The 27,427-nt window shown below is 41.3% G+C and overlaps 1 protein-coding gene across 2 annotated transcripts; it reads right to left on the reverse strand.

Annotated features, from left to right (window-relative positions):
* Positions 1 to 9,206: 9,206 nt before the first annotated feature.
* On the reverse strand, positions 9,207 to 14,891 carry sra1 (steroid receptor RNA activator 1). Of its 2 annotated transcripts, XM_037531638.1 has the most exons (6): positions 14,748 to 14,891; positions 13,273 to 13,395; positions 12,423 to 12,679; positions 11,820 to 11,928; positions 11,010 to 11,190; positions 9,207 to 10,946 (listed from the first exon to the last, which is right to left on the reverse strand). In XM_037531638.1, the coding sequence occupies exons 1-6, from the start codon at positions 14,770 to 14,772 to the stop codon at positions 10,850 to 10,852; spliced, it is 792 nt and encodes a 263-aa protein (XP_037387535.1). In that variant the 5' UTR covers positions 14,773 to 14,891; the 3' UTR covers positions 9,207 to 10,849. The 2 variants fall into 2 exon arrangements, with proteins under 2 accessions (XP_037387535.1, XP_017571737.1); XM_017716248.2 differs by having other exon boundaries at positions 9,207 to 11,190; positions 14,748 to 14,888.
* Between the last annotated feature and the right edge of the window lie 12,536 nt (positions 14,892 to 27,427).

Raw genomic sequence — 27,427 nt, forward strand, 5'->3', positions numbered from 1 at the left:
ACACAAAGATGTCAGATAACAGGAAATACCTCGAAGCTAATAGTAGTAGACCCTGGGATTAGCACACAACACATGTGGTTCATCTGGTCAGATAAGCAGAGCCATTGTCTGGAAAACGGGGGGAATTGGTAAACACAGGGAATACCTTAAGCTGACCTTGCAGATGCACTCACGTCTCGAGCGCATCCTTAAACTTTTATGATGTGGATTAGTGAGATGGCCTAACACACACAATTGGAGGCGTGATGGAATCTACTGATATCTTGGGTAAGGAAGGAGCGGTCATGCGACTATAAGAAGGGAGTCAGATGAGAAGGGGTCAGAGCTTACTTGGGAGATACATGATGCATGTTCTCTGTTTGTAACCTCTCCAGAATTCTGTAATAAAACCGTTTGTTTCACTTCAGTCTGATCTACTCGTCTCATTTATTTTGCATCAACGAACACGCAGGACTGGTTTCGTCCACAATGACTAGCAGGTCAGAGACAGAGAGGTTTCTAAAACTACTCTACAGATTTGTAATGTGTGGCTTTTGTTTCTATATTAGTCATGTTTCCTGTTTTGTTCCTGTAGAAGTTTTGGTCTAAGAACTAAAAGCTCACGTTGAGGCTCTTGTGGCCTGATGGAAGGTTAAAGAGCAGAAAGCTTTCATTGCAGACGGCGAGTGGAAAAAGGGTGGAGAGCCTCTGGCTCTGTTCCCAGTGAAGGACTAGCACTTATTATGGAGGCTCAACCACAGGCCTGCTGCGCTTCTCATCACACTTTATGAGGCTTTCCTGTAGGCCTGACTCTGTATTATCAATCAGGCTGTTCAATCGGACACCTACATATGTAAGAAAGTTAATTGACGATGACCACCCCGTCTGCAGAACATGCCGAAAGAAAATAGCGGTGACAGGGGGCAACACATTAAACCTTACTTTTTAGAGAACGCAGGGAAAGTTCACTTTAACGTAGACGTCTGTGGGGACTTCGAAATAGAAGAAAGGTCATGGGTTGTCTGGTTTAACTTAAGCTTATGATCATATAAAATGAAGCTTTTAAAAAACCATCAGCAGATCAACTGTGAATCGAAACTAAAGCTTTGAGCACATTTCTGTTTAGCAGTGTCTCCAAAAGCCCCCCATTCTTGTCTCGCCTGCAGTGTTTACTGTCTGAGAAGAGAATAACAGTGTCTCACATCACTCAGTGCCCCCTACATAGTGCACTACTGTTCCAACAAGCACGGTCATCACCGACGAGCAGCTGGGCTTTAAATGGGGAATCTGTAACCTGGTGTTAATGTGGATTATTTTCGAACATTTCATGCGCTCTTTGGGTGAAGGATTTGATGTCATGATCCACGAAGTGTATGAGGAAAAGCGTTTCAGAGATGAAGTGTTTCACAGCTCAGATGCAGGTCAGTTTAAAGTTATGTTTTAGTTTAAACGCTTTCAGAGAAGAAATCCACCGAGTGCATCACTGCCTCATCTTTCCAGGGCTGCCAGGAAGCTTTTGTCCATCCCAGCAACCAGCGGGCCATCAGAGAGATTCAGTGCGACTGGGCACAGTGTCTGTCCTCAGAGGTCATTACTCAAACTGGACAGAGTTAATACGCTGACGTTTTCGCATTTCAGCCTCAAGCGAGGATGTGTCAGGCCAGGAGAGAGTGGACATACAGTCAGAGGGGTTCATTTGGTCCAGTACTGATTGTGAATTGTTCCTACATGCACTCTGTTGGGTTTAGAATGGTTATGCCGCTTTTATATGCACATTTGATTTATTTAAGGCTCATGGATGTTTTCTTCATGAAATCTCTTTTTCTGAAATGAATGATCAAGTGAGTTCTTGCCAGCGGGAGCTTTCGGTTTGTGTGAATTGAGTCTTTGTTCTCTATCAAGAGCACCGCTGAGAGAAAGACATGCAGCAGTAAAGTTAGATGAGTCGTTAACTCTGGCAGTGGTTCAGTATTTCAGTTACACACTCATTCCGTCCAGCACAAAGTGCCTGGACCTCACTAATCAGCAGGCAGAGGGAATCCGTGCGGGGATTCATATCCAGGAGTGAATCCATGCCGTAATGCATATTCAGGAGTGACTCAATGCTGGAATGCCTATGCAGGAGTGAATCCATGCTGTAATGCTATAACGATTGTAACAGTGGGTGGAGGAAAGACGTCATGAGCAGGGGGTGAAGGCGGAGAGCTCTATTTCATTGTTTGAAAACAAAACACTCGGCTTTTCAGCCTACAAAATAAGGCACGGCTCGCTGAGACTTTCCAGTCCTTTTTTCTCTTCCCCTCGGCTCGGCTCGGGATGTTGTTCCCGAGAAAAGAAAGCAGCTCTAAAGCTCAGGCTGCTGCTGGGCCTGGACAGATCTGGCCTTTAGTGCTGAGATCAGCAGTGTTAGTGAGTTCATGGCATTACTCATCTGATCATGTAGTTCAGAGGATCCAGTGAATGGCTCAGGCCAGGAGTTCTGTTGTTTACCACAGAGTGAAACAGCAAGCTTTTGATCCTAAACACACGAAACCCCACACATTAAAGTCAATCTGCTCAGAGTCAAAGACAAAGCAGAGCTGCTAATACCAGGACAGCGTCAGACATATTTCATTAATATATGACTGTAATGTGTTTCTGACTGATCTGTGGATAAAACGTCCAGTAAATAACCTGCTCTGAATGTGTATGAGGGGATATGGAGTTCTCTGACTGCCGTCCAGTTTCAGTAGCTTTAATACAGCTATTGTAAGGCTGTAGCGCCCCCTGCTGTTCAAAGTCAATCATAGCTGGTAGTAGATAATGGCCTAAAATGCAGCAAACTAACTATCCACTACATAATGCGTAGAACCTACGTTAAACAAAACAAAACACCTGTTTCCAGATTTATACAATTATGAATGGCAACAAATGAAAGTTGTATTTTCAATTATTGATCACTTTCTGAATCTTAAATTGACCAATGATCTCATTGAGACTTCACCAACAAAATGTCATGTAATTAAGCCCACAGAGGAACAAACAGACCCCTGATTACATGGGGGCATATCTCACGCTCCACCCCTGGTTTAGGTCTAATTGCTCAACAGATTAACTGATATTGTCCAAATCAATTGATTTGTAGCTCAAAAACACCAAATGACGTGGTTTACTTCATGAGATCGTTCCATTCAGGTGCTCTGAAAGATAAAAACATGAATTCAAGGTGTGTTTTTAACCCGGTGTTTACATAAAGGTGATTTTCACTGGTTTTACTAAAAGGGGTTTAATGGGCTTTAATGGGCATTTTGGATTTTGTCCCATCCGGCCCACCTCGGCTACACCCCTATGAATGTGGCAAAGGGTTCTGGTGGTTCTTCCTAGCACAAAGTATGACAAAAGGTCACCATAAACCTAATGGCACAGTAAACAAACACTTCTGCCACTTATCAGTCACATGAAGAAGTGACCCCATGGTTTTCCAACAGAGGAAGTAGATCAGAGAATCTAGAAGGACTTTGGTGGGAATCGTTTAGCACTGGAAGAGCCAGGCTGGGCTATCGGTGGTGGTCTGATAGTAAGTCTCCAGGCAGGGGAGGCCGCAATGCAAGCAGGGTGACTTCACACTAAAGTGATGTCCATGACAGTAAAGGAGAGAAATGAGAGGAACAGAAGGACATTTTAACTAACCGGTCATCAGTCCGTGCTCACAGGGTTGGTCACTGCAGCTGTCATGATTCAGCAGTGCTAAAACCTTGATATACGAGAGTTTTCTCGGATTGTAAGTCAGTCTATCCACCGGTTACACAGCGAGTTTGGAGGCGCTACCTCAGTTCCCGGCCAGGCCAGTCCATCACTTGTGTTCAGGCATGCTTTCAGTGGTCAGGATGAATGAGACTCACTTTCCTGGGCATGTTCAGGCTTTAACACAGGCTGGGCAGGCGTCCAGCAAAGAAACCCACAGAGAGGCACTTCTGTTAGGGGTGACTGAGAGCAGCGATGGGTTTAAAAGCAGGGGAATATTAGTACTTTAGTATTAGTACTGCAACGTGCTTGGATAACGGAGTAACTCAGAGCTCAGCTGTTGGTCGTTCACTAGTTGGCTGTGGTTTCTGTGACGCAGATTCGGCAACAAGTGAATAAGGAACCAAACGAAGCTCCGAAAGAGGAACAGGGCCATTAGAGGAATTTGCCCCAGGGCTAATCGCTGTGGTAAAGAAAGCCTTTTTTTCCTCACCGCTGAGCTGGTTTTCCTCCTCAAAGGAAACCGTGAGTACTATAATTGCCCTTGTTTACATTCCTGAGGAGCTGGCCCAGCCCCTCCGTCTGGTAACACAGGCCCTCCTGCTATGCGCTGCTTCTATTGTGAAACAACACTAACGGTGCAATAGTGAGTCCTGAACTGGGAGAAGAGCCCAATTCCAGCACAGAGCAGCCTTACATAACTTACTCCTGCCAAATGCACCAAGTCAGTGTGTGGCGCCACCTTAAATGAAGGAGGAAAGCTGTGGTCCCAGAGACCAGAGAGAAGTACATATGAGTTATAGATCACATCACATGACCTGGTGGTCCTTATCTGTGACCACAATTTAAAGCATTCGGTATAACTCCTGCCATTTTCACAGGCTTACAACCCAAACCCTGTAAGAAAATGTTACATATACTTTTCATCTTCCAGTTTCATTATCCGAAAGTCCCAGTATCTAAACACAGCTCACGTAACTCCATTTCATGAGGGGTCGATGTTTATTATAGGCTGAGTCTGGAAATGGATCTACATTTTTATAGATATATTTACATACAAAAGTCCCCCAAGTCATCTGCAAAAAAAGAAAATGTAGCTCATTCTGTGATTTGTTCTGGACTTTTCTTTTTTCTCTTTTCAAATGCCATTTAACATTTTTATTAGTGGTATAAAATCACTTTTAAACCTACTTTGTTTATTTGCATGTATAGGCTGTGTTTTTTGCATAGTTAAGTGATACTTTCTTAATCCCACAAACGGGGAAATTCCACCTCCGCATTTAACCCATCTGTGAAGTGAAACACCACATACACACTAGTGAATACACACACTAGGGGGCAGTGAGCACACTTGCCCAGAGTGGCGGGCAGCCCTATCCACGGCACCCGGGGAGCAGTTGGGGGTTAGGTGTCTTGCTCAAGGACACCTCAGTCATGGACTGTTGGTGCTGGGGATCAAACCGGCAACCTTCTGGTCACAGGGCCAGTTCCCTAACCTCCAGCCCACGACTGCCCCCAAACGTTTAGTAATAGTAATAGACGCACTGACCTTGCGACAGACAATCGACTCATTCACTGCAGGAAACCCCAGATGTACATCCCACAGGTCAGTGCAGCTTCTTCAGCTTCCATGGGATACGGGAGCAGAAGACTCACCTGAGTGCCTCTGTTAACACAACGACACTGGAGCCTCACCTGGGCTTGTGAAGTTGCTAACTGGACTTTAGAGAACTGGCAACATGTGGGTTCATGTGTGGTGCAGCCCCTGGAGCCAGTTTTTTTTTCAGAAAAAAAGAAACACGCCAGTCACGACTGCATATCTGTACATATTTCTATATTGTGGTCTATTTACACAAAGTTAGGTTAATTCCATCATTTGGGTAGACCTTTATGCTCCCAAATTTTTACACTGCTGCACGGATGTTGAACCGTGTGCTGCACTGGGTCGGTATGATGCTTTGTGGTTCTTTTGTTTTGACATGTTACAATTTTAGACACACAAAAACCAAAAGGAACGACAGATTTCTCAAAATGTAGTGGAGTAAAAAGTCAGATATTAGACTCTGAAATGTAGTGGAGTGAAAGTAAAAAGTCACCCAAAATGGAAATACTTAAGTAAAGTACAGATATATGAAAAAAACTACTTAAGTACAGTAACTAATTACATTTATTTAGTTATTGTCCACCACTGCTTGGGAGGAACCAAGGCTCATCAGTGGCGGTAGCTGGGGCATGGGCAGCTGATCTGAAGCGGGTAGCACTAGAGCTTGACAGTCAGTCATCTTTCAGTGTCCGGCCGGACGTGTGGGCAGTCGTATACTCAGGGACATGGGATTAGTTTTATTCTGTTTGTACTTAAAACAGGGAATGTGAACATTTCTAGAGCGTGGCTAATGACTCTGGAAGATCTGACTGTAACAGCTTAACTAAAAGGGGAGAACCAGAGGGAGACACAGACACGAGAGCACTCTGAAACAGTTTGGCATCCCTCCACTCCACCGTCCACAACACTGAATGACCGCGTGCGAGCAGCGGGACGACAGCACCAGCGCCTCAGTTTACTATAATTCCCTGTGTCCATCGATCCCCTTTGTCTAGGGGGGACATTACATACCAAAAGCTAAAATGAACAAGTGAGTTTTCAGCCTAGTTTTAAAGATTGAGACTGTGTCTGAGTCCTGAACATTTTCTGGAAGATCATTCCAGAGTTTGGGGGCTTTATAAGAAAAAGCTCTTCCCCCAGCTGCAGCCTTATGACTCCTTATGAACTATTAATAAGCCAGCACTTTGGGATCTGAGTAGTCATGATGGCTTGTAGTAGGAAATAAGGTCTTGCAGGTACTCAGGAGCGAGCCCATGTAAGGCTTTATATGTGAATAAAAGAAAAAAATTTAACAGGCATCAATGAAGTGATGATAGCACTGGACTGATATGATCAAATTTTCTAGTTTTAGTGAGTGCTTATATTCCTACTCATATAGTAGTATATTACAATAGTCTAGCCTAGAATTAATAAAGGCATGTACTAGTGTTTCTGCATCATGCAGGGATAGGGCATTTCTTATCTTGGCGATGTTACGAAGATGTAGAAAAGCTGTCCTATGTGTTGATCGAATGATAAATCTGAATCAATTATAACCCCAAGATTTTTTGCTGCTGAGCCAGGTGTAACTGGAAAGTCTGCGAGATTTAAAATTAAATCTGGTAGCTTATTTCTTGCCAATTTTGGACCCAGAAGGAGAACCTCTGTTTTGTTACTGTTTAGTAGGAGGAAGTTCCGTAGCATCCAGCATTTCACGTCTTTTACACAGTCCTCTATTTTCTTTAATCTGTATTTGTCATCAGGCTTGGCTGATATGTACTGTTGTGTATCGTCGGCATAACAATGAAAGTTAATGCCATGGTTACTTATAAATGTGCCTAACGGTAACATGTATAGTGTAAATAATAATGGTCCTAAAATAGAGCCTTGTAGAACTCCGAATCTTACTTTTGAATAATTGGAAGATAAATTATTTACACTGACAAACTGATAACATTCTGTTAGTAAGATTTGAACCATGATAGGGCTGTCCCTGTGATTCCAACCATGTATTCAAGCCTTTCTATGAGAATATTGTGGTCTATTGTATCGAAAGCTGCTCTAGGTCAAGTAGCACTAACAGGGATACGTAGCCTTGATTAGAGGGAAGAAGAAGATCATTCGTTATCTTAACTAGAGCTGTCTCAGTGCTGTGATGTGGCCTGAATCCAGATTGGAATTTTTCATATATATGGTTCTTATGTAGGTATGAACTAAGTTGTTGGGCCACAGCTTTTTCTAAGTTCTTAGATATAAACGTTAGAAATAGGCCTGTAATTTGACAATACGCTAACATCAAGATTTGGTTTCTTGATCAGGAGTTTGATAACTGCTAGTTTAAAGGCTTTGGGTACATGGCCCAGGCTAAGGGATGAGTTTACTATAGTTAAAAGAGGGTTTATAATAACTGGCAGTACTTCTTTGAGTAATTTTGAGGGAATTGCATCGAGTGTGCAGGTTTTTCCCATTTGTGGAGGAGATAAACTTCTCTAGTTCTAGCTGTGGGAGTGGGTAAAAAGTTTCCAGCCTTTATTCTACAACTGTGTTTTGTTCTATATCAGCAAAGTTGGATTTAATACTGTGGGTCAGATTTGTTGTCTAATATTTTCAATTTTATTATTAAAGAAGTCCAGAAAAACTTCACTGGTGAGAATTGCTGGAATTTCTGGTTCAGTACCTGCCTGATTTTCTGTGATTCTGGAAATCCCACTAAACAGTACTCTAGAATTATATTTATTATTCTTGATCAGCGAGGCCAGATATGCTAAGCGAGCTTTAGTGAGAGCATTTCTATACTCTATAAGGCTGTCCTTCCAGGCAGAGTGGAACACTTCCAGCTTGGTTTGTTGCCATTTCTGCTCTAGTTTCTGAACTGTTTGTTTTAAGGTATATATCTAGCTCCATTGGGTCTGATGGAGTGAAAACTGGGGTTGATAGTTCTGGGAGACTTTCTATAAATTGTAGGGTGCTAAAAGGTTTTATTGAGCGCGTTGCAGAATAGCGAGGGGACGTACATGGTTGAGACGTAGCTCATATGAAATTAGGTAATGGTCGGAGATTGCTGAGGTTTGCGGTAAGATATTAAGCCTGTCTATGTTAAGATCTATTGTCAAAACTAAATCTAAAGTGTGACTACAGTAGTGTGTAGGCCCTGTTACTTTTTGGGTAATACCAACAGAGTCTAGAACTGAAGTAAATGCCTTCTCCAGTGGGTCATCTGCCTTCTAAAAGTGGATATTAAAAAGACCTACAATTATTACTTTATCATTACACACAGCTAGGTTTGCAGTGAAATCACTGAATTCTTTTAAAAATTCAGAGTAGGGCCCTGGTGGTCTGTAAATGTTAAACAATGAAAATGCATTCTTTTTTGTGATCGGATTTGTAATGTGAATGGAAAGGACCTCAAAGGAAGTGAAAGTGTCACATTGTTTCTGACTGATATCTAGGGTATTTTGGTAGATTACACATATCCCACCTGCCTAGCCAGATAATCTTGGCCTAGGTGCATAATTGTAGCCTTCATGGGTGGCTTCATTTAGTGCTGAATATTCATTTGGTCTAACCCATGTTTCAGTGAGACAGAAAATGTCAAATTTATGATCACTTATAATTTCATTTCATTAACGATTCAGGAATAGCACTCCCTGAAAGCTTCTGAATGTTTTGAGAAGCAAACCTAATAATGAGTTATAGGTGTTTGAGTCAACAACTCTCTGATCCAGAGGGACTGATTAACATGTGACTGCAATGTTGTTTACAAATGTCAACATTTTTGATAACAATTAAGGTTTATACTCTTGCAGATATTTTGCACCTTCAAATGCTTGGACCCCTAAGATTCAGCCCGTACTTGCATAAGTGTTGTTTAATACTCGCTTCAACCATGGCAACAAATCTCCTTTTAATGAGGAAGAAGCAATCTATTGAAATCAATTTATTTACATGATAAGAATGTGTTGCAATGGGGCATCTACAATTATTAACAAAGCACACATATGTAGTTCGGTAGCAGCGTAGTCAAGGATATACTCAAGCACATGCTGTATGCATCCCTTTTCTCTCTGATACTTACACATATTTAGGATCTTACTTGGAATAGGAATCCTAGCCATATACCCAGATGTTTAATCATGTTTATGTAAACTGGAAATCAGTCTATAAACATGCAGTTACAATAACCATTGCAATCCCATTACACAGGTTGGTACAGTTGCTATGAGTGTTTATTACTGCTTAATAAAATGGCATTAAAAATCATGCCAAGGAATACTCCATGCAAACAGAATTATATGAAAAAGTACATGATTGCATAGAAAAAACCTGAACTAAACTGTTTTGTCTCATACTGGGTACTGTTTATAGCTTAGAGCGATTTCATTGGTGGAAAATAAAATCTTTTAATAAGTAAAGCAAGATGCCAGCATTTTCAGTCTAATCTCTGTGGGTTGCAACGGTAGCATAAGATCAGCTACCACAAACAATATTTTTATGTATTTAGTAAAAGAACAGAAAAACTGTTGAATCTTGTAATACAGAGCAAGTGGCAGCAGCCCATCAACCGATTGATAAGAATACTTTGATGGGAATTTCACAGATTTTTAGAAAATGTGCATATTTCAGTTGTTAAAATGTAAACAATGTCATTTGGAATGTTTGATGTGAAATGCCACATTCACCCCTTACTTCTTTACTGTGGTGATGATTATAGTAACCAGGGGTCACAATCTCTACAATGTAGATAGTCATTTCATTTAGTATCCAAAATAAACTGTGAATCTACGCAGCTTGTATGAGTTTGTATATGTAATGCTGACGATGGTAAATCTGAAGTTTACTTTGGGAACTATTTTGCCATTCAACACCCTGCACGTACCTCTCCACCATTAAAAGATTTATAAAAACACATTTTAGGACAAAATCTTATGAAAAAAATATATAGTAAAATGACATCTGATATCATACAGCATATTCACAACCATTTCATGTAATAACCCACTGTGAGGCACCTTAGAGACATTACTCTAATCAGCACCACTATGAACAACTCTTTCTCCAAGTTTCTCTAAAACAATGCATTCCACATCAAACCACTATGTTAAATTCTTAAAGAGTTAATTATGCAGAGGTTTTGAAAAATCTGTGGAATTTCCCTTGAAGTCAACAGGCTTTCTATTCATTTTCAAAGTGCAGGGAAATTATTTTCTTTGGTAACTGACTGTATACAACAAATGCAGCGCACAGCCAAGTTAAAAAAGCGATAGAGTATGCCTTTAAACCCACCCAACTGACATAAATCCATGGTACATGCACTTAATGGTGTCCACATAATCAGTGATAGAAGATGAATGAGTAAAGTAAAGGAGCAAAATTAACCAGTTACAGTATTATACAGTATTCTTAGTATTAAGAGTACTGAAGTATTGCAGTATTAACACTAAATCTCCCTCATGTGGATCACAGAATTTCTGATGCGATCGGTCCCACAGCAGCTTTGAAAAAAGGTTTGATAAAGTAATGTCCATTATTGAGTAAGGCTTAGATTGAAAAGTCTAAAACTCATTCTCATTGCACTGGGTCAGTAGAGATGTCGCTTTGAGCGGTTTCTTCCGTCTGGGGCTGGACGTCTTCCGTCTGGGGCTGGACGTCTTCCGTCTGGGGCTGGACGTCTTCCGTCTGGGGCTGGACGTCTTCCGTCTGGGGCTGGACGTCTTCCGTCTGGGGCAAGTCCTTTTCCACCTGCATCAGTATGGTGTCTTCTGTCTGGAAAAGCTCTGGGCTCAGGTTTCGGGTTTCTGCGATGAGTCGCTTAACCCCCACCATCCACTGACTAACTTCATTTACATAATCCACCATCAGGGCTCTATGGATCTCATCGGCTGCATCCCACTTCTTGTTCTTCAGCTCTAAAAAACACAAATTGTCACACATCGGACAGTTTTCTTATCATTACAGAGGAGTAGCACTATAGAGGTAGCTTTGGGCAAAAACAATACATACACGTTTTATATAAATATCATTTTTTTAGTGTATATATGAAGATGTATAAAGAAATCAGAACATTCTGATCCATATAAAAATGTTGTGCAATAAAGTGGAATGAAAGTTGGTGGAGAAACCATTGTTTGCAATGACAGCTTCAAGAAAAAAATTCTCTCTTATGATCTTATTATCTCAAGAATAAGTGTGAACTGACATTCTATTTTGGTTGTTTTTGGTTTCTATTCAAGTATAAGTACTATCTGTGGTTTTAAATAATAAAAATACTGGAAAGTCAGTTCAGTTGATATTGACATTTACTTACTACCCCTGCCTAAGATGTGTATGATTTTACACAAAAAAAGAAAAGGTAAATGGTATATTTTTCGTCAATGTCCTTGCTAACATTTTTAATTCAGAACTAATCTGTCTGATTAAAAAGAGCCCATGTACTACTGAACAATTATTATATCTAGAGAACCAAATTTGGCTTCAATTTGTTGGGTTTGTAACTGTATTCATACAACACACAACAAGACAGGACAGGATGACTCACCCTGGGAAAGTCCTTTCATCCTACATTTAACTGGGAGAGAAAGTTTCCCACTCTTCCACATCTCTTCAAAAAGCTTCAGTCGCCTTTCAACATCATCACAAACCTGTTTCTGTAGAAAGAAAATGCACAAAGGATGTGATGCTCCTAAATTCCATGACATTTCTATTTCAGACACTAAAAAATAGGCTACATTCTACACTTTTGTTGCATTTTTTCACATTTACTCTGAAATATTCAGGGATGTCAGACAAATAATCTTCAATTACTTGTTATGGATGTGTGGATACTTTGGAAGGCTAACTTTGTCTTCGAACAACTAGAAACATCACAAAGTTTTATCATTTTCCCACATTCTCCTCTGCAATAACTCTGCTAGTGTCTACAGTAACAACACTCCTTATCACTTCCCACTCATTCATTGGCAATCATATGTAAAAGTGTTTATGGTTGTGATGTCTGCCCATTTTGCAGTTTAGTTTCTAAATATGTACTAGGAAGTGAACCATACATTTAGAAAATGTATGTTTACATAAAAAATTTAACTTAAAAACTAGTACAACTCAGTTTGTCTTCATATGTATTCATTATATGAAGTTTTAATACCTTCACAGATTGCCTACATGCAGCCAGTGACCAGAGAAGAAGTGCTTGAACTTCATCGAGTTCCGGTTCATTCTCTGCTGGCACTGATGAATTAGTCTGAGTCTTCGAGGTACTCAAGGGTGAGCCTGTTGAGAGTCCACCTGAAGAGATTCTACTCTTAGGAGGAGGCGGGGTCAGTCCACCCACAGGAGGAGGTCCTGGGTTACTTGGAGGGACCGAACTAGCGGCTGAAGAAGGAGGCAATCCTGGTCCAGGACCTGCAAACACAATAGAACCCTGTGGAATTACCTTTCTTAAACATTGATAATGCTAAACAGCAAACATGATTTCTAAATTACAGATTCCCACTAAGCCTCAGTGGCACCTGACAGTCAATATATTAGAACTGATAGCTGACAAAACTGACTAATATTACAGTTTCACAGATTTAACAGTGTCAGCGGAAATCCCACTTATGAAGCACAGGTAACAAGATGTGCTTTTTTGTTAAGCTGATCAGAGTCTGAGGTTGTATTAACCGGTTTTAAGGTTCAGTTGAGAGGATATTTTTATGTGGCTTGTATTATATTTGTAAATTATTTAAGACTTTGTGAAGTTTTGGCTAGTGGTCTACTAGTCTACATCCACTACTTTTTTGTTGTGTTAGATTTCCAGCACGCAAAAAAAAAACAAAAAAAAAAACCTTCAGATACCAAACATGTCTTGGCTGAGCAACGTTTGGGGTGAGGGGAAAACTGTCTAGATTTTTTTTTTTTTGGGTGAACCATTCTTTAAATATAGGATGCAGATTTAAACCTCAGGATACGTACAGCCTTCTACACTAATCTAATCACTTAGTCTACCGACTTACTTTGGCCTGTGAGCTGAGGTGGGGGCACCCGCTTGTTAAGAATATTTCTTTTCGTCCCTCCAGGATTTGTCTGCAGACCATAAGAAAATTGTGGAGGGTCGTTCCATCCCCGCTCCTGATTTCCTACACAAGATAAAACATAAAGCATTGCAGATCACTGACGTAACAGCTCCTATTAACCACTTTTTTACAGTGTTAACTACAGTGTTTAGTTTACTGCTATGTAGTTAAAGCCCTCCAAGACACAGTAAGTATTCCCATGCTTTAGTACTGCTGTTTTAAAGACATGATTTTAAAGAAATTAGATTTTTTGTGTGCAGAGAACAAATGTTTATTTTATTTTGGATTGTTAGCAATACTTTTATTAGTCTCATTATCATGTAAGGTTATTTTAAGTCTGGCATTCGATGGGACCACAGCTAAGCGGACAGGTGGTCTCCACTTTAGGGAATTTATTTTAGACTTAATTTTAGATTTAGACTTATTTACAACAATCAATTCGTTTGAAACTTAAGTAAAAGTCTTTCATTCATCACTATTGTTCGTATCAATAAGCATACTAAAATGGAAGTCCAAATATTTTCCAAAATTTCAGCATAATTTAGTGCTTAAGATGTAAATGAAGTCAATCACAGAGATTTAAGGTGAAACACTCAATTCCAAAGAAACTACAGACTCACAATGTGTTTACAATGGTGGTGACTGGAACCAGATGTCTGAAGAGTTTAATGCCTCTAAAAGCTCCCTCACCAATACGTTTTCACATGGGATGGGATGAACACACTGCCTGATATGTGAGACACTGTTTTACAATAGTTTTGAGAAGGTTTTAGTATAAAATTCATTCAGGCCAGGGTGGTGCAGGCAGGATGTTTTAAAGCAATATATATATATATATATATTTTTTTTTTTTACTTCCCATCATTAAACATTTAACATTACATATGGAAACTCAGAAGACAAATGTTGATTATCTGGGGATTTTAGACAGTAAATAAAATATCTATATTTGTGTTGTAGACATTGTGACCCCTAGCTCCTTTCAGCACCACTCTAAAGAAATCTGAGTCGGTATGTTTCTCTATAATGAACCGTTTCACACCAGATCACTCTGGGTGACTTAGTTTACATCTCAACTAATTAATTAAGAACAACAGAACAAAAATCAGTGGAATTCCCATTTCAGATTTTGGATACTGGGGCTAACGCCTAGATGTCCGTCTCTGAACGCCTAGATGTCCGGCTCTGAACGCCTAGATGTCCGGCTCTGAACGCCTAGATGTCCGGCTCTTACTGCTCCGTACACCGTGGTGAACTGACCGTAGGAAGCTGATAAGCCGACACTAAGACTGCGGTGAGCTACGTGGACTGACCACAAATATCCAGTCAATTTTACCTGTGGGAGTAACAGTGTCAAACTCATTATTTACCCGACATATGCCACGTCATCTGGAATACTGATTCCATCATTTTACCTGGTTTAATATAAAAGTTGTCCATTGAGAACCATCCAACTTCAGACGGTGATATAAACCTCGACGTGGGACGCCAACACAACACCGCCAATATCCGGATACTCGAGAGTTCCGGTTGCTCATCGAATTTCAAAATAAAGGTACTTCGTGTATATGGACATACCTATACTTATCTCTCAGCATTATTTATTTATGTATGTATGTATGTATTTATTTATGTTTAGTTAGTTTTAAAGATGCATTAAAAGATTTCTTTTTTATTTTCTGATAATGAACGCAATTATAAGCTCTCGTTCGCACCCTGAAATAAAAGAAAAAGTTTTTTATTTTTTTCTCAGTAATTTTATTTTGCTTTAGTTGGTTTTTCAGTGAGCATTACAGCTTTGAATTCGTTTGTGTGTTCTTGGGTTTTCTTGTGTGTTTTTCTTTTTATAACGGTTAACAAGCACATTTTCCCACTGCTAGTTTTTGTCGTAGTAATAGTTATAGTTAACCCACACCACTGCACAGTGCCACTGTTTCCTGTTCCAACCCATGTGATCCAGTTCATGAAGAGCTCCTTTTTCAGTTTATGAGCTGAATCAGTTGCGATGCAGAGGTGAAGATCAAAAACTGTGCAGAACTGTGGGTCTCTGAGCAGGATTAAGAAACACTGCTTCATCAACGACCTATGTACACTCAACAAACACTTGTACACCTGTAACACTCTGCAACAGCTTTGTTCCGTCAGGACTGAACTACCTCAGTAAATGCTGTGGTTATGTATGTCATCTGACCGCATGACTCACAGATCACAGCATGTAAAATTCCCCAACTATTCTGTCCTTTATTGGGAGCTCATCTCATTTATATACATACATTTTTTTTTTTTTTTTTTTTATCGATGTCTCTGAAAAGAGGTTCATAGATTTTACTTGACTCTTAGATGTCCACGATATAATCAAAAGTCCTCTTTTGTCTCCCACAGAAGACTCATTGTTGTTTATAACCATATAAAGGTAAAACAAAACATAGGACTCCTTATCCATACGACTTTTCCTCCTCACATTAATAATATTCAAATTTTATAAACATTACTCACTTTAACTAGTGATTTTAAATTTATTTGTCCTCCATATAAGAGGCTCATAAATCTATCTATTTATTTATTTTATTTATTAATTTTTTCAGCAAAGTCCCCTCCAAAGGCTCCTTAAGTTTTAACTATATAAAGCAAATATCATTCCTTATCAATCCTCAACTCTCATAAAGTTACTCTATAGACACACAGCAGGTCAGAGAACATAAACGCTTCACCCCCAGAAAGAGAAGAGGGAGGGGTGGCGCTCAGACACACACACACAGACCCAAATCTGCACACACACACACGTCTTACTCAGAAAAGGAGGGGCTGAGAGAGAGAGAAAGAGAGAGAGAGACCAATCCCCCTTTCTCTTCTTTTTTTCTCTAAGAACGAAAAACTATACAACACACACAGAACAAGCTCAGCATTTTCCTTAAAGTCGACTCATTCTTACATTACTATAGCATGCTTTTGTCACCATTCACTTTTCTTTAACTTTATCTACCAAATTCCCTGGGCCCGGGGTGTTCCCCAAATTTTATCAAGCCAAATCCGACTATTTCTCAAAGCCAATTTTCACACAGTGACTAATCTACAGATATCTTACCATTTAAGAAGCTATAGGCCTAGTACTTGTTCTACCCATGCCAAGGCGTTACTTATTAAGTGAGTACCATTATCTGAGTGAATTCTTTTGGGAAACACGTGTTGGGGAATCCAGTGATTGATCAACATTTTACAGACTGATTTGCTATCTTTCCTCATAGTGGGGAACGCTTCCACCCAATCCAAAAATACGTCCACGAACATTAACAGATACCTGTACTTCCTGACTGTCTGAATCATATCTGTATAATCTATCTGAATGTGTTCCCCTGGGCCATTGGGCTTAAGGAATTTTCCTACCCCTGGTTTGCAAGTTTTTTGCCACATTATTTACATTACAAACTTCACATTCTTTTACATGTGTGGCTATCATAGCGGTTAGAAATGGATGCCACCATCCTTTCAAGTTTTCCCTCATTTGTACCTTTCCTACTTGTGCCAACCCGGGCTAGCCTGGTCCTGCACTTGCCTGAGCTTTTCTCCTGTCGGAATTGGTTCCCATGGTTCACCTTCCTTCAATACCATCTGCCAACTTCGTTCTTTTATAACCTGCTGCTTCCTTTGCTGCCTTGTCTGCTGCCTCATTACCTCTTTCCACCAATGCACTTTATGTCCCAGTCCCTTGCACTTTATGATGGCAACCTGTTTTGGTAGTTGTATCGCTTTCTCTAGTGCTAAGAACTCTTCCTTGTGTTTTATGGGTTTGCCCGCACTGGTGAGATAACCTGTCTCCTTTCATGTGGTAGTTTGGTCTAGCAAGGTCAGCCACATGTGCTAGTTCCTGCTTTAGTTCAATGAACGCCTGCTCTAGCTCAGGTGTCCATGTCAAAATGCCTGGCGTTAGGTTATCATAGGAGGGTGGGGATACTTGGGGATACTTACCATTCTATCCAGTTTGCCATTATATGTGCACTTCAACCTTCTGACCTTTGCTATTTCCTGTTCTGCATCTGATAACCTCTTCCTGGCTTTTCCCTTCTTAAACATTCCTGCCTTTTCATGTTCTGCCTTAGCCTCGTCTAATTCCTTTATTGCTCTAGCTGTAAAATCATTTAACGCCTGTCCCAAAGAAATCTGGTCTTGGGGAGACAGTTCTTTATCCAACATCCATTTTCTCAACAGTTTCTCCGTTTCTGCCTTCACTTTTTTCCACTTTTTTGGGTCTAAGTCATAAACCGCTTTAGCCAAAATGATTATCTGTCTCTCCAATGTTTTCCATTGCCAATTCCCCACCCCAACTGTATTATCCAATTCTTTTCTAAATCTCTTTTACTGTATTCAGCCATGTTGATCAAAAACTGGTACTCTCCAAGACGTCTTCGAAGTTTTACTTGCTCGACTCACAATGCTCAGTTATCACCATTAGGTTTGCTGCATGTGAGGAACTTCAAACTTATCACGAATGGGCGCTTTAGAGGACCACCCTCAGGGACTCCAACCCGGTACTTTAGAGGACCACCCTCAGGGACTCCAACCCGGTACTTTAGAGGACTCAAACCTCAAGGACTCCAACCTGATACTTTTAGAGGACTTGAACCTCAGGGTCTCCAACCTGGTACTTTAGAGGACTTGAACCTCAGGGACTCCAACCCTGTTTTAGGGAGAGCCAATCCCAGGGGCTTTCAACCCAGTCCTTATCCCATTAACTCATCAGATGATGGGAGGGGTTCACCAATTCCCAGCAAAAACACAGACCCAATACCTTATTAATCACTCAGTATCACTTTACCATTTACCCAAAAACGTTTACCATTATTTTCACCTTACGTTTGTTCCAATTCAGTCCTTTAAATTTAATCACTTGATCCAACCTCTTTTACCCATCCATAATTTAGCAGTTGTCAATATGCAGAATTTATTCAAATAGGTTTCTGCCAACCTGAGTAAATGGCGCGCCTGTGATGAGTAATGGAGGAGAAAGATCAAGCCTGTTTTTCCAATGGTCTCCTTTGCATCACGTCGGGGTCATCAAATTGTGGACGAAACCAGTCCTGCGTTTTCGTTGATGCAAAACAAATGAGACGAGTAGATCAGACTGAAGTGAAACAAACGGTTTTATTACAGAATTCTGGAGAGGTTACAAAATAGAGAACATGCATCATGTATCTCCCAAGTAAGCTCTGACCCCTTCTCATCTGTCTCCCTTTTTATAGTCGCATGACCGCTCCTTCCTTACCCCAGCCTCCAATGTGTGCGTTAGGCCATCTCACCAATCCACATCATAAAAGTTTAAGGATGCGCTCGAGACGTGAGTGCGTCTGCAAGGTCAGCTTAAGGTATTCCTTGTGTTTACCAACTCCCTCCGTTTTCCAGACAATGGCTCTGCTTATCTGACCAGATGAACCACATGTGTAGTGTGCTAATCCCAGTGTCTACTACTATCAGCTTCGAGGTATTACCTGTTATCTGACGTCCTTGTGTATTCCACCATTAGTCAGCACACAGCCTTATGTGCTGACTCTTAGCTCTTAGAATTGTACAATATGACCATTAAGCTTTCAATGCTAGACATAAGCTTTCTTTAATACATCTTAAAAGAGTAATATGAACAATACTAAGGCTAATAATTCCACAATATGAAAGAGTTTACTCATTTAGTACATTTAGTGGTCATTTTTTTCCCTCAGGCTGTTCTCTTTGGCATAACATGACCTGTAATTTAAGACTGTTACAGCCATTTAGTCACATAGAGAAACACAAACTCTGGAAGAATAGACACCCAGACTGTCCTTAATGAAGACGTTGAAAACCATTTGGGGCATTTCAGGTTTTGATCAAGTCTGGTTTAATCATGAAACTGCAAACCTAATCACAGCACATATAAGTTTAAAATTTCACACTAGATTATAATTGAGCATATCACAGGTAATATAACTAATCGCAGCAAATCAATGGTTACATATTTAATCATGGGCACACACGTACACAGTCGCTGTACAAGCTGCTCATCCTTCTGGGTGCTGGATTATATCCCAGTGGTCACTAGACGAATAAGGCAAGAAACACCCTGGACCACGTCACCAGTCCATCACAAGGCAGACACGCAGACATATTCACACCACGGTATACAGCTGAGGCGATTTAATATTTACCTGATGCCTCGAGTAATGCAGGGCTTTTGAGTGTCTATTTTTTCCATTTATTTATTTGCCCTACTCCCACCAACACACATACAGCAACGAGTATCTTTATTTGCATGTCATTCATATCAGTGATTGCTGATTGGTGGCGTCATTGGATGCATTTGACTTGAACTTTTGAACAAACAACACAGTTCTTACAACAACACAGTAATGAATGATGACTGATAACCTTTACGTTAAACTGTCATGCCTAACAGAAATAAGTAATGATTTGTTTCTAGAACCATTTAAACAGCCATTTAGAAATCCCTCATCGGCCAAAAAAGCAGGGGCCCACAACACATTTGTGCCCATTGGCTGTTAACTTGATGATCCAGGCCTGAGCTGCCCACACCAGATTCCTGGTAATTAGTTAAACTAAATCTGGTGTAACATGTCCACATCAGCCAGGAGGGAACTCAGCTGTGTTGTGTTAAGTTGTACTGATTTTATAGATCTTCACTAGACCCATATGGGCCACAGCGACCTGTAGCCCCAGGGCCCATCAGCTGGTTAAATTACCTCTAGTCAACAAGACACAATCTCTTTCGACACCCAGACAGCATTCCGCCTGTTTTCAGAACAAGTGACTCTTTACAAACACCCACTGGCAACACAACTGTGCACAGTTCAAGACTGGTCCGTATCAGCGGTCCAACAGCGGTGTCAAAAGTGATGCCATACAATTTGTTTTTCTTTTTTGAATAAACTTAAACACATTTCCGACGGCGCAGCAAGTAGCTACTACAGCCACTACAGTGCTTTTTTGCTATTTTTCTTTACTGTCTGTCGCATAACCTGACCAAAACTAAATATCATGAGTGCTTCAACCAGCACCCGTGTCTACCATTGCCAGAGTCTGCTACAACTGAGAAATCAGCCACAATCGCTGCTTCCAAATGAACTGCGGGAAGAGTTGCGCGAGCTAGGCCTGCTATGATCCCCGGCACTGCCTGAGCCTGCTGGCCGAAAACGATGCACAAGGAGGCAGAAGCAAGGCAAGCGAGCTGGCATGCATGCTAGGCTAATGGCTAACCCCACACGACAAGCCGTTCCATCGCTCCTTCTCTCTAACGTTTGTTCTTTGGAGAAAAAACTGGACTAGCTCCGGATTCTGTGGGCTACCCAGACTGCTATGTTTTCGTTTTTACACAGACGTGGATGACGAGCTCCACTCCAGACTCAGCCATTCAACTCAACAGCCTGTTGTGCTTCTGTGCGGACAGAGCGGTAAGACTCAAGGTGGAGGACTGTGTGTTTACATCAACACTGAATGGTGTAAAAACGTGGTGCTAGTCTCCAGTCACTGCTCACCGCTGATGGAGTTTGGGATTGTCAGAGGCAGGCCATTTTATTTGCCTAGACAGCTAAGTTCACTGTATATAATAGCAGTGTATATAGCTCCCAGTGCTAATGCTAACACTGCACTAAACAAGCTGTATAGTGCTATCAGTGGTCTGCAAAACACACACCCAGATGGACTGTTTATTGTCGGTGATTTCAACCATGGCAATCTGAAGTCTGTACTCCCCAAATTTCATCAGTATGTGGACTTTGCAACCCGTGGGGCTAATGTGCTAGATCTTGTTTACACAAATATCCCCAGCATGTACAGGGCCGAGCCCCGCCCTCACTATGGCTACTCAGACCACATCTCTGTGATGCTTATTCCAGCGTACAGACCACTATCAGATGTGCCAAACCAGACCAGAACAAGTGAGAACCTGGCCGCCAGGAGCTATCTCTGCTCTTCAGGACTGTTTTGAGCACACTGACTGGGAGATGAGAGTAGCAGCAAGCAGCAATGACTCCATCAACCTGGAGCAGTACTCAGAATCAGTGATTGGTTACATCAGCAAGTGCATTGATGATGTTACTGTGTCCAAACCCGTCACAACTCACCCCAACCAGAAACCATGGATAGCTGCAGAGGTGCGCATGCTGCTGAGAACATGCAACAAGGCTTTCAAGTCAAGGGACAAAGTAAGCCTCAGGGTGGCAAGAGCCAAGCTCTCCTGGGCCATCAAAGAGGCTAAGTGTGCCTACTCAAAGAAAATCCATGATCATTTTCAAAACACTGCTGACACACGGCACATGTGGCAGGGCATCCAGACCATCACCAACTTACCTGCTTGTGACAGTGATGCCTCCCTTCCAGACATGCTTAACAACTTCTATGCTCAGTTTCAGGCACAGAACGGCACAACAGTCTGGTAAACCACATCCCCTCCAAGTGAACTGGTACTGTGTCTGTCCACTGCTGATGTGTGTAGAACTCATACCATACGCATACCAGGCAGAGTGCTCAGAGAATGCACCGAACAGCTGGCTGATGTTCTCACAGACATATTCAAGATCTTCTCCTCTGCCTCTCAACAAAGGCGGTCGCACTTTTTCCCTCTCCTCTCCCTTATCTCTCCTGCTTCGCTTCTACGGTTGTGTTTAGTCTATTCTCTGTGCTCTTTACTGAGAGACTCTCTCTGCGCTGTTCTTCAAACCAAAAGAAAATGGATTTGATCAAATGGTCTCTCAATGCAATTGACACCATCTTCTCGACGAGAAGTGCCATTTCAGGGGAACCAGCCTGTCCTGCCGGAACGTTTGCAGCTGACTACATGATGGACGCATGGGAGAGGTGACAATTCGTGTGCCTGCGGCTCTTTCCGTGGAGGAAAAGAGGACGGTTGTTGAGGACGTCTACCGATTCGCAACCATGATAACAGGTGTTTTGCTGATTGGATTAGGCATTGCCCTGGTGTATCACAAAATTCGAGGAATGAGGACAGCTGTCCACCGCCCCTTAAAGCTGCCCGACATGATTGGCGTGGTGGGCAGAGCTGTCAACACTCAGACTGTGACCATAAGTTGCACCCTGGATCACATCATGGAGAAGTTGGCGGCTTTGCAAAGGAAAGTTTAGGTGACCAAAATGGACTTGGTGAGTTGTCATGAAAATGCGGCTACTCGCCCGAAGCCTGTAACCCTTTTTCTTAATCTGCTTTCGGCTCCCCGTATCAGCACTGGCCTTGGCTGCTGGAACATTGCATTCCTCCAGAAGATCTAAGGAAGGCTGAGAGAAGGTGGAGGAAATCCCAGCTTGACTCGGATCTTCACTCCTATCAATCTCTCCTTTCCAAGTTCTCACTTGAAGTTACTGCTGCAGAGTCATCATTCTACAAAGGGAAACTGGAAGCATAAGCATCTGATCCACGCAAGCTCTTCAACATTTTCTCCTCTCTTCTCAACCCTCCTCCTCCCCCTGCACCCTGTTCTCTCACCCCTGAGGATTTTGTCACCTTCTTTGAGGAGAAGGTTGATAGAATCCCCCAGTCTTTTCCCTCTGTCCCCACACCTTCCACTAGACTGCATCATCTCATTCTCAATCCCTTAAACTGTTTTTCTTCTATTTCCACAAATGCTGTCCTTCCACTGATCAAATCCAGTAGCCCAACCATCTGCCCACTGGATCCCATCCCATCGGCATTGTTTTAGTCAATCTCTGAGGACCTACTGCCCTTCATCACGTTTCTCATCAACAAGTCCTTGGCATCAGGTGAAGTTTTATCAACTTTCAAGACTGCAAGAGTACTCCCCATCTTGAAGAAACCCATGCTTGATAGCTCTGATGTCAACAACTACAGGTCGTTATCACTTCTTTCTTTCCTTTCAAAAGTTCTTGAACGTGCAGTCTATAATCAACTTTCTTTCTTTCTCACACAGAACCAGCTCCAAGACCCTAACCAGTCTGGCTTCAAACCAGCACACTCTACAGAAACTGCCCTCATCGCAGTGACCGAGAACCTCGATCTGCAAGATCAGCCAAATTGTCTTCTGTCCTGATCCTTCTTGATCTCTCAGCAGCGTTTGACACAGTCAACCATACAATCCTTCTGGACATCCTCACCAACCTCGGAATCACTGGTTATGCGTGGAAGTGGTTCAAGTCCTATCTGGAGGACTGCTCTTATCAGGTAACATGGAGAGGGTTCACATCCTCTCCATGCAGGCTCTCCACTGGTGTCCCCCAAGGCTCGGTCCTGGGTCTTCTTTTCTCTTTACACTAGCTCTCTTGGTGATGTAATATCTTCTCATGGCTTTCTCTTATCACTGTTATGCTGATGACACTCAACTAATGTTTTCTTTCTCTCCCTCTGACACACAGGTTTCCAGTCGCATCTCGGCATGCCTGTCTGACATCTCTACATGGATGGCAGCTACCCACCTGAAGCTCAATCCCAACAAGACTGAGCTGATATTCATCCCTGCAACCACAGGTCCTCATCATGATCTTGCCATCTCATTCGAGAACTCCCTGATTGTTCCATCTGTAGAGGCAAGAAGTCTTGGTGTGACTCTGGATGGCCAGTTCTCAACTCACATCGCGAACCTGACTCGGTCATACAGGTTTCTCCTGTACAACATCCGAAGGATCCGACCCTTCCTCACCCGAGAGGCAACCCAGGTGCTAGTGCAGTCTCTTGTTATCTCAAGGCTTGACTACTGCAACTCACTCTTGGCAGGTCTTCCCACGCAGACCATCAAGCCTCTGCAACTCATACAGAATGTGGTAGCACGACTCGTCTTCAATCTGCCCAACTTCAGCCACGTTACCCCATTGCGCTCCCTTCATTGGCTTCCTGTAGCTGCACGCATCAGATTTAAAACCCTAATGCTTGCCTACAAAGCCAAAAATGGACCAGCCCCTACCTACTTGATGGCAATGGCGAAATCTCAAACTGTACCACGAGCCCTTCGAGCTTCGAGTACAGCTCGGCTTGACCCACCATCCTTCAAGGCGCACGGAAGACAAGCGTCGAGAATGTTCTCTGTACTGGCACCCAGGTGGTGGAATGAACTCCCACTGGCTGTCCGAACAACAGAGTCTCTTGCTGTCTTCAAACGTAGACTGAAGACTCATCTCTTTACACAGCACTTAAATGAGCACTGAATTATAAGCTGCACTTATTTTATTGTACTGCACTGTGTATTGTATTGTATCGTATTGTATCTTATTGTTATTGTATTGCATTGAATGGCACAGAGTTCTGTGTTCAACTCTGTTTCTTTTTCTCTTGGTGTCTGCAGTGACATTTTGTTTCTAGCAGCATCTGAGCTCAGGACTGTCTTTTTCTCTAAGCTATTGGTAACTAGCAAAAATACTTTCTCTAGATTGACAAAGCACTTCTTGTAAGTCGCTCTGGATAAGATTGCCTGCTAAATGCTGTAAATGTAAATGTAAGATCACTGCAGCAAGACGCTCTTTTATCCCTTCCCCCACTTCCCCGGACTCCTGCTGATTGTTGACTCAATCAAGGTTGTCTCCATGGCAATTTGTTGTGTTATCGCCATAACACCCTGCAGACTGAGACACCTGGACTGGGATGCCGGGCAGGGCGCCTTCTTCATCATTACTTCATCATTCCTGTCTCCCCCCTTTGTCATATTGTATGTGCTCAGACAGGTTGATCAAAATTACGCTGGTTACTTTGGTGACTATGTGACAATAAAGGCTTCATATCATCATCATATCATCTCTCTGAGCAGTGCAGTTGTTCCAACATGCTTCAACTCTTGATTCTTGACTTGACCCTTGGACTCGGTTAGAAAGGGTTCTTGAAGTCCATCTTTTTGACCCAAAGCTCAAGCTCTGCAGCTGTAGAGAGGTGTGTCTTTGTTACATGTATAGCTTTTTTTCTGAGCCTTATCAGATTTTACTGTTTAGATTGTGTTGCTTGGCAGTGTACTACTGATGGGAGATATGCTTTGTTAATGCAAGATGTTATGAAATGTTTTTCATGGGAGGGAAGAGCTTTCAAATTTTCAGTCCTGAATTCCAGCTGCTGAAGACATTTGCTTTGCTCTGCAAGTGCACAGGACTGTGTTAAGCAAGCAAGCAAGCAACATTTTTTTATATAGTGCTTTTTACAACAGGTGTTGTCACAAAGCAGCTTTACAGAGCAATCAGTATTACAGAGAGAAGAGAAAAGAAAAGAAAATCCGGGTCCGAGCCCCCATGAGCAAGCCAGCAGCGACGGTGGCAAGGAAAAACTCCCTAAAAGAGGAAGAAACCTTGAGAGGAACCAAGACTCAGAAGGGGAACCCATCCTGCTATGGTCGACCAGAAGGCATCTAACCAGTTTAGAGAGGCCAGAGGTGAATTGTTCTAATGCATGTGGATACAAAGATCATTACAATAAGTAAGTCTAAATTCCAGTGTACTATATAAGCAATACTGGCATAAATAAGGATTATAAGAATAAGAATGTATTATGTACTGCAACAGGCATTTGTTTTTTTGTTTTTCTGAAGACCTTGCTTAGACAAAGAAGGTGATGGTATTTGCATTGTGAACAATGCATGATGTATTCATTATTTTGAAGGAGCAGTTGTCAGCAGTGAAAACAAAAGAAGGCTTTTATTGATAATGTGTTAAGTGAGACAAGCAAAGACATTCTGTTGAAATCTGGATTCTAAACTATCAATTGATATCACATCTGTGCTTGTAATCAGGGGATATTATATCATATGCAGTCTTATTTGGCATTTTTTCCCACCTTATTGTCTTGTTTTTGTCCTTTTTTAACAATAAAGCAAACTTGTTGTAAATACAGAATGTAAATGTAAATGTAATTCATTAATGTCTAATAATAAACCCGTAATTACATTTCAACAGTAAACATAATTCATTACTATCTAACAGTGGTGGAGAGTAACTAAGTAAATGTAATTAGTTACTGTACTTAAGTAGTTTTTTTGTGTATCTGTAATTTACTTTAGTTTTTCCATTTGGGGCAACTTTTAATTTCACTCCACTACATTTTGAGACATCTGTCGTTCCTTTTGGTGTTTGCGTGTACAAAAACATAACATGTCAAAACAAAAAAAATGCAAAGCCAGAGCACCAATCAGGCACAGGGGTCACTTTGTTCTGAGCTTGTTTTGACCTGTTGGTCACACCAACCCAGTGCAAGCACACGGTTCAATGTCAGTGCAGCAGCGTAAAAATTTGGAAGCACATACGTCTACCTAAATGATGAACTAACCTAACTTTGTGTAAATAGACCACAATACAGAAATATGTACACTTGTGACTGGCATGTTTCCTTTTTTCTGAATTCATACACTTTCAATTAGTAAATAATAATAAATTAGTTTTGATTAGTTTGTTTATTAACAGAGGCCTACAAATCAATACAGTAAAGGAAAACCTATTTGTGATCCTGAGTTTAAAGCCAGTTTTTATTCAAATTGTAACTACGTTACAAAGTAATCTTAAACTTAAACTTTGTTTGTTTGTAAAAGTGATTTTAAAGCCATTCGGTTCTCCCTGATGGAAACTGTTTACCTTCAGTATTTTGTGCTGATGATCATTTTAATAGATGTCAGCGTCACTAATTAATGACGTTCTATTAAAAGACTGGTTTACCAAGAGAGAAGCTGGAGGATTTTCACCTAAAATGAGTTCATGAAGTGAGTCTTGTTATAAAAATGATAACAGGACAAAAGAGCCATAATTAATCTTTTAGTACTTTTACTTTTGATACTTAAGTACATTGGAAGGTAAATACTTTAGTACTTTTACTCAAGTTGAGGTCTAGAGTAAGGACTTCTACTTTTACTGGAGTAATATTTTATCTTGGGTGTCTCTACTTTAACTCAAGTACATGATTTGTGTACCCGATTTGGACTAAACATTCACAAAAACGTATATCATTTCTGCTACTGTTTTAGAGCTGCTGCCTGATGGTCCATGTTATAAAATGCGCTTTTGGAAATCAGGTTTCCTTGTTCAATCAGGTAGTGACAACCTTCTGAGAGACTTTGCACTTTTGCACATAGTGTGTGGTCACAATATCCTTATTGAGGTGTTTTTAGTGACAAAGGTGACA

Source organism: Pygocentrus nattereri, chromosome 20 (genome assembly GCF_015220715.1).
Source record: "Pygocentrus nattereri isolate fPygNat1 chromosome 20, fPygNat1.pri, whole genome shotgun sequence".
NCBI lineage: Eukaryota > Metazoa > Chordata > Actinopteri > Characiformes > Serrasalmidae > Pygocentrus > Pygocentrus nattereri.

Coding starts and splice junctions, on each gene's coding strand:
- sra1 (XM_017716248.2), bottom strand. CDS start 14,772: ATGGACAACTTTTATATTAAACCAG. Junction 13,396..14,747: donor CAACTTTTATATTAAACCAG/GTAAAATGATGG, acceptor TATCTTGTGTAG/GAAATCAGGAGCGGGGATGG. Junction 11,191..11,819: donor GATGAAAGGACTTTCCCAGG/GTGAGTCATCCT, acceptor TGTGTTTTTTAG/AGCTGAAGAACAAGAAGTGG.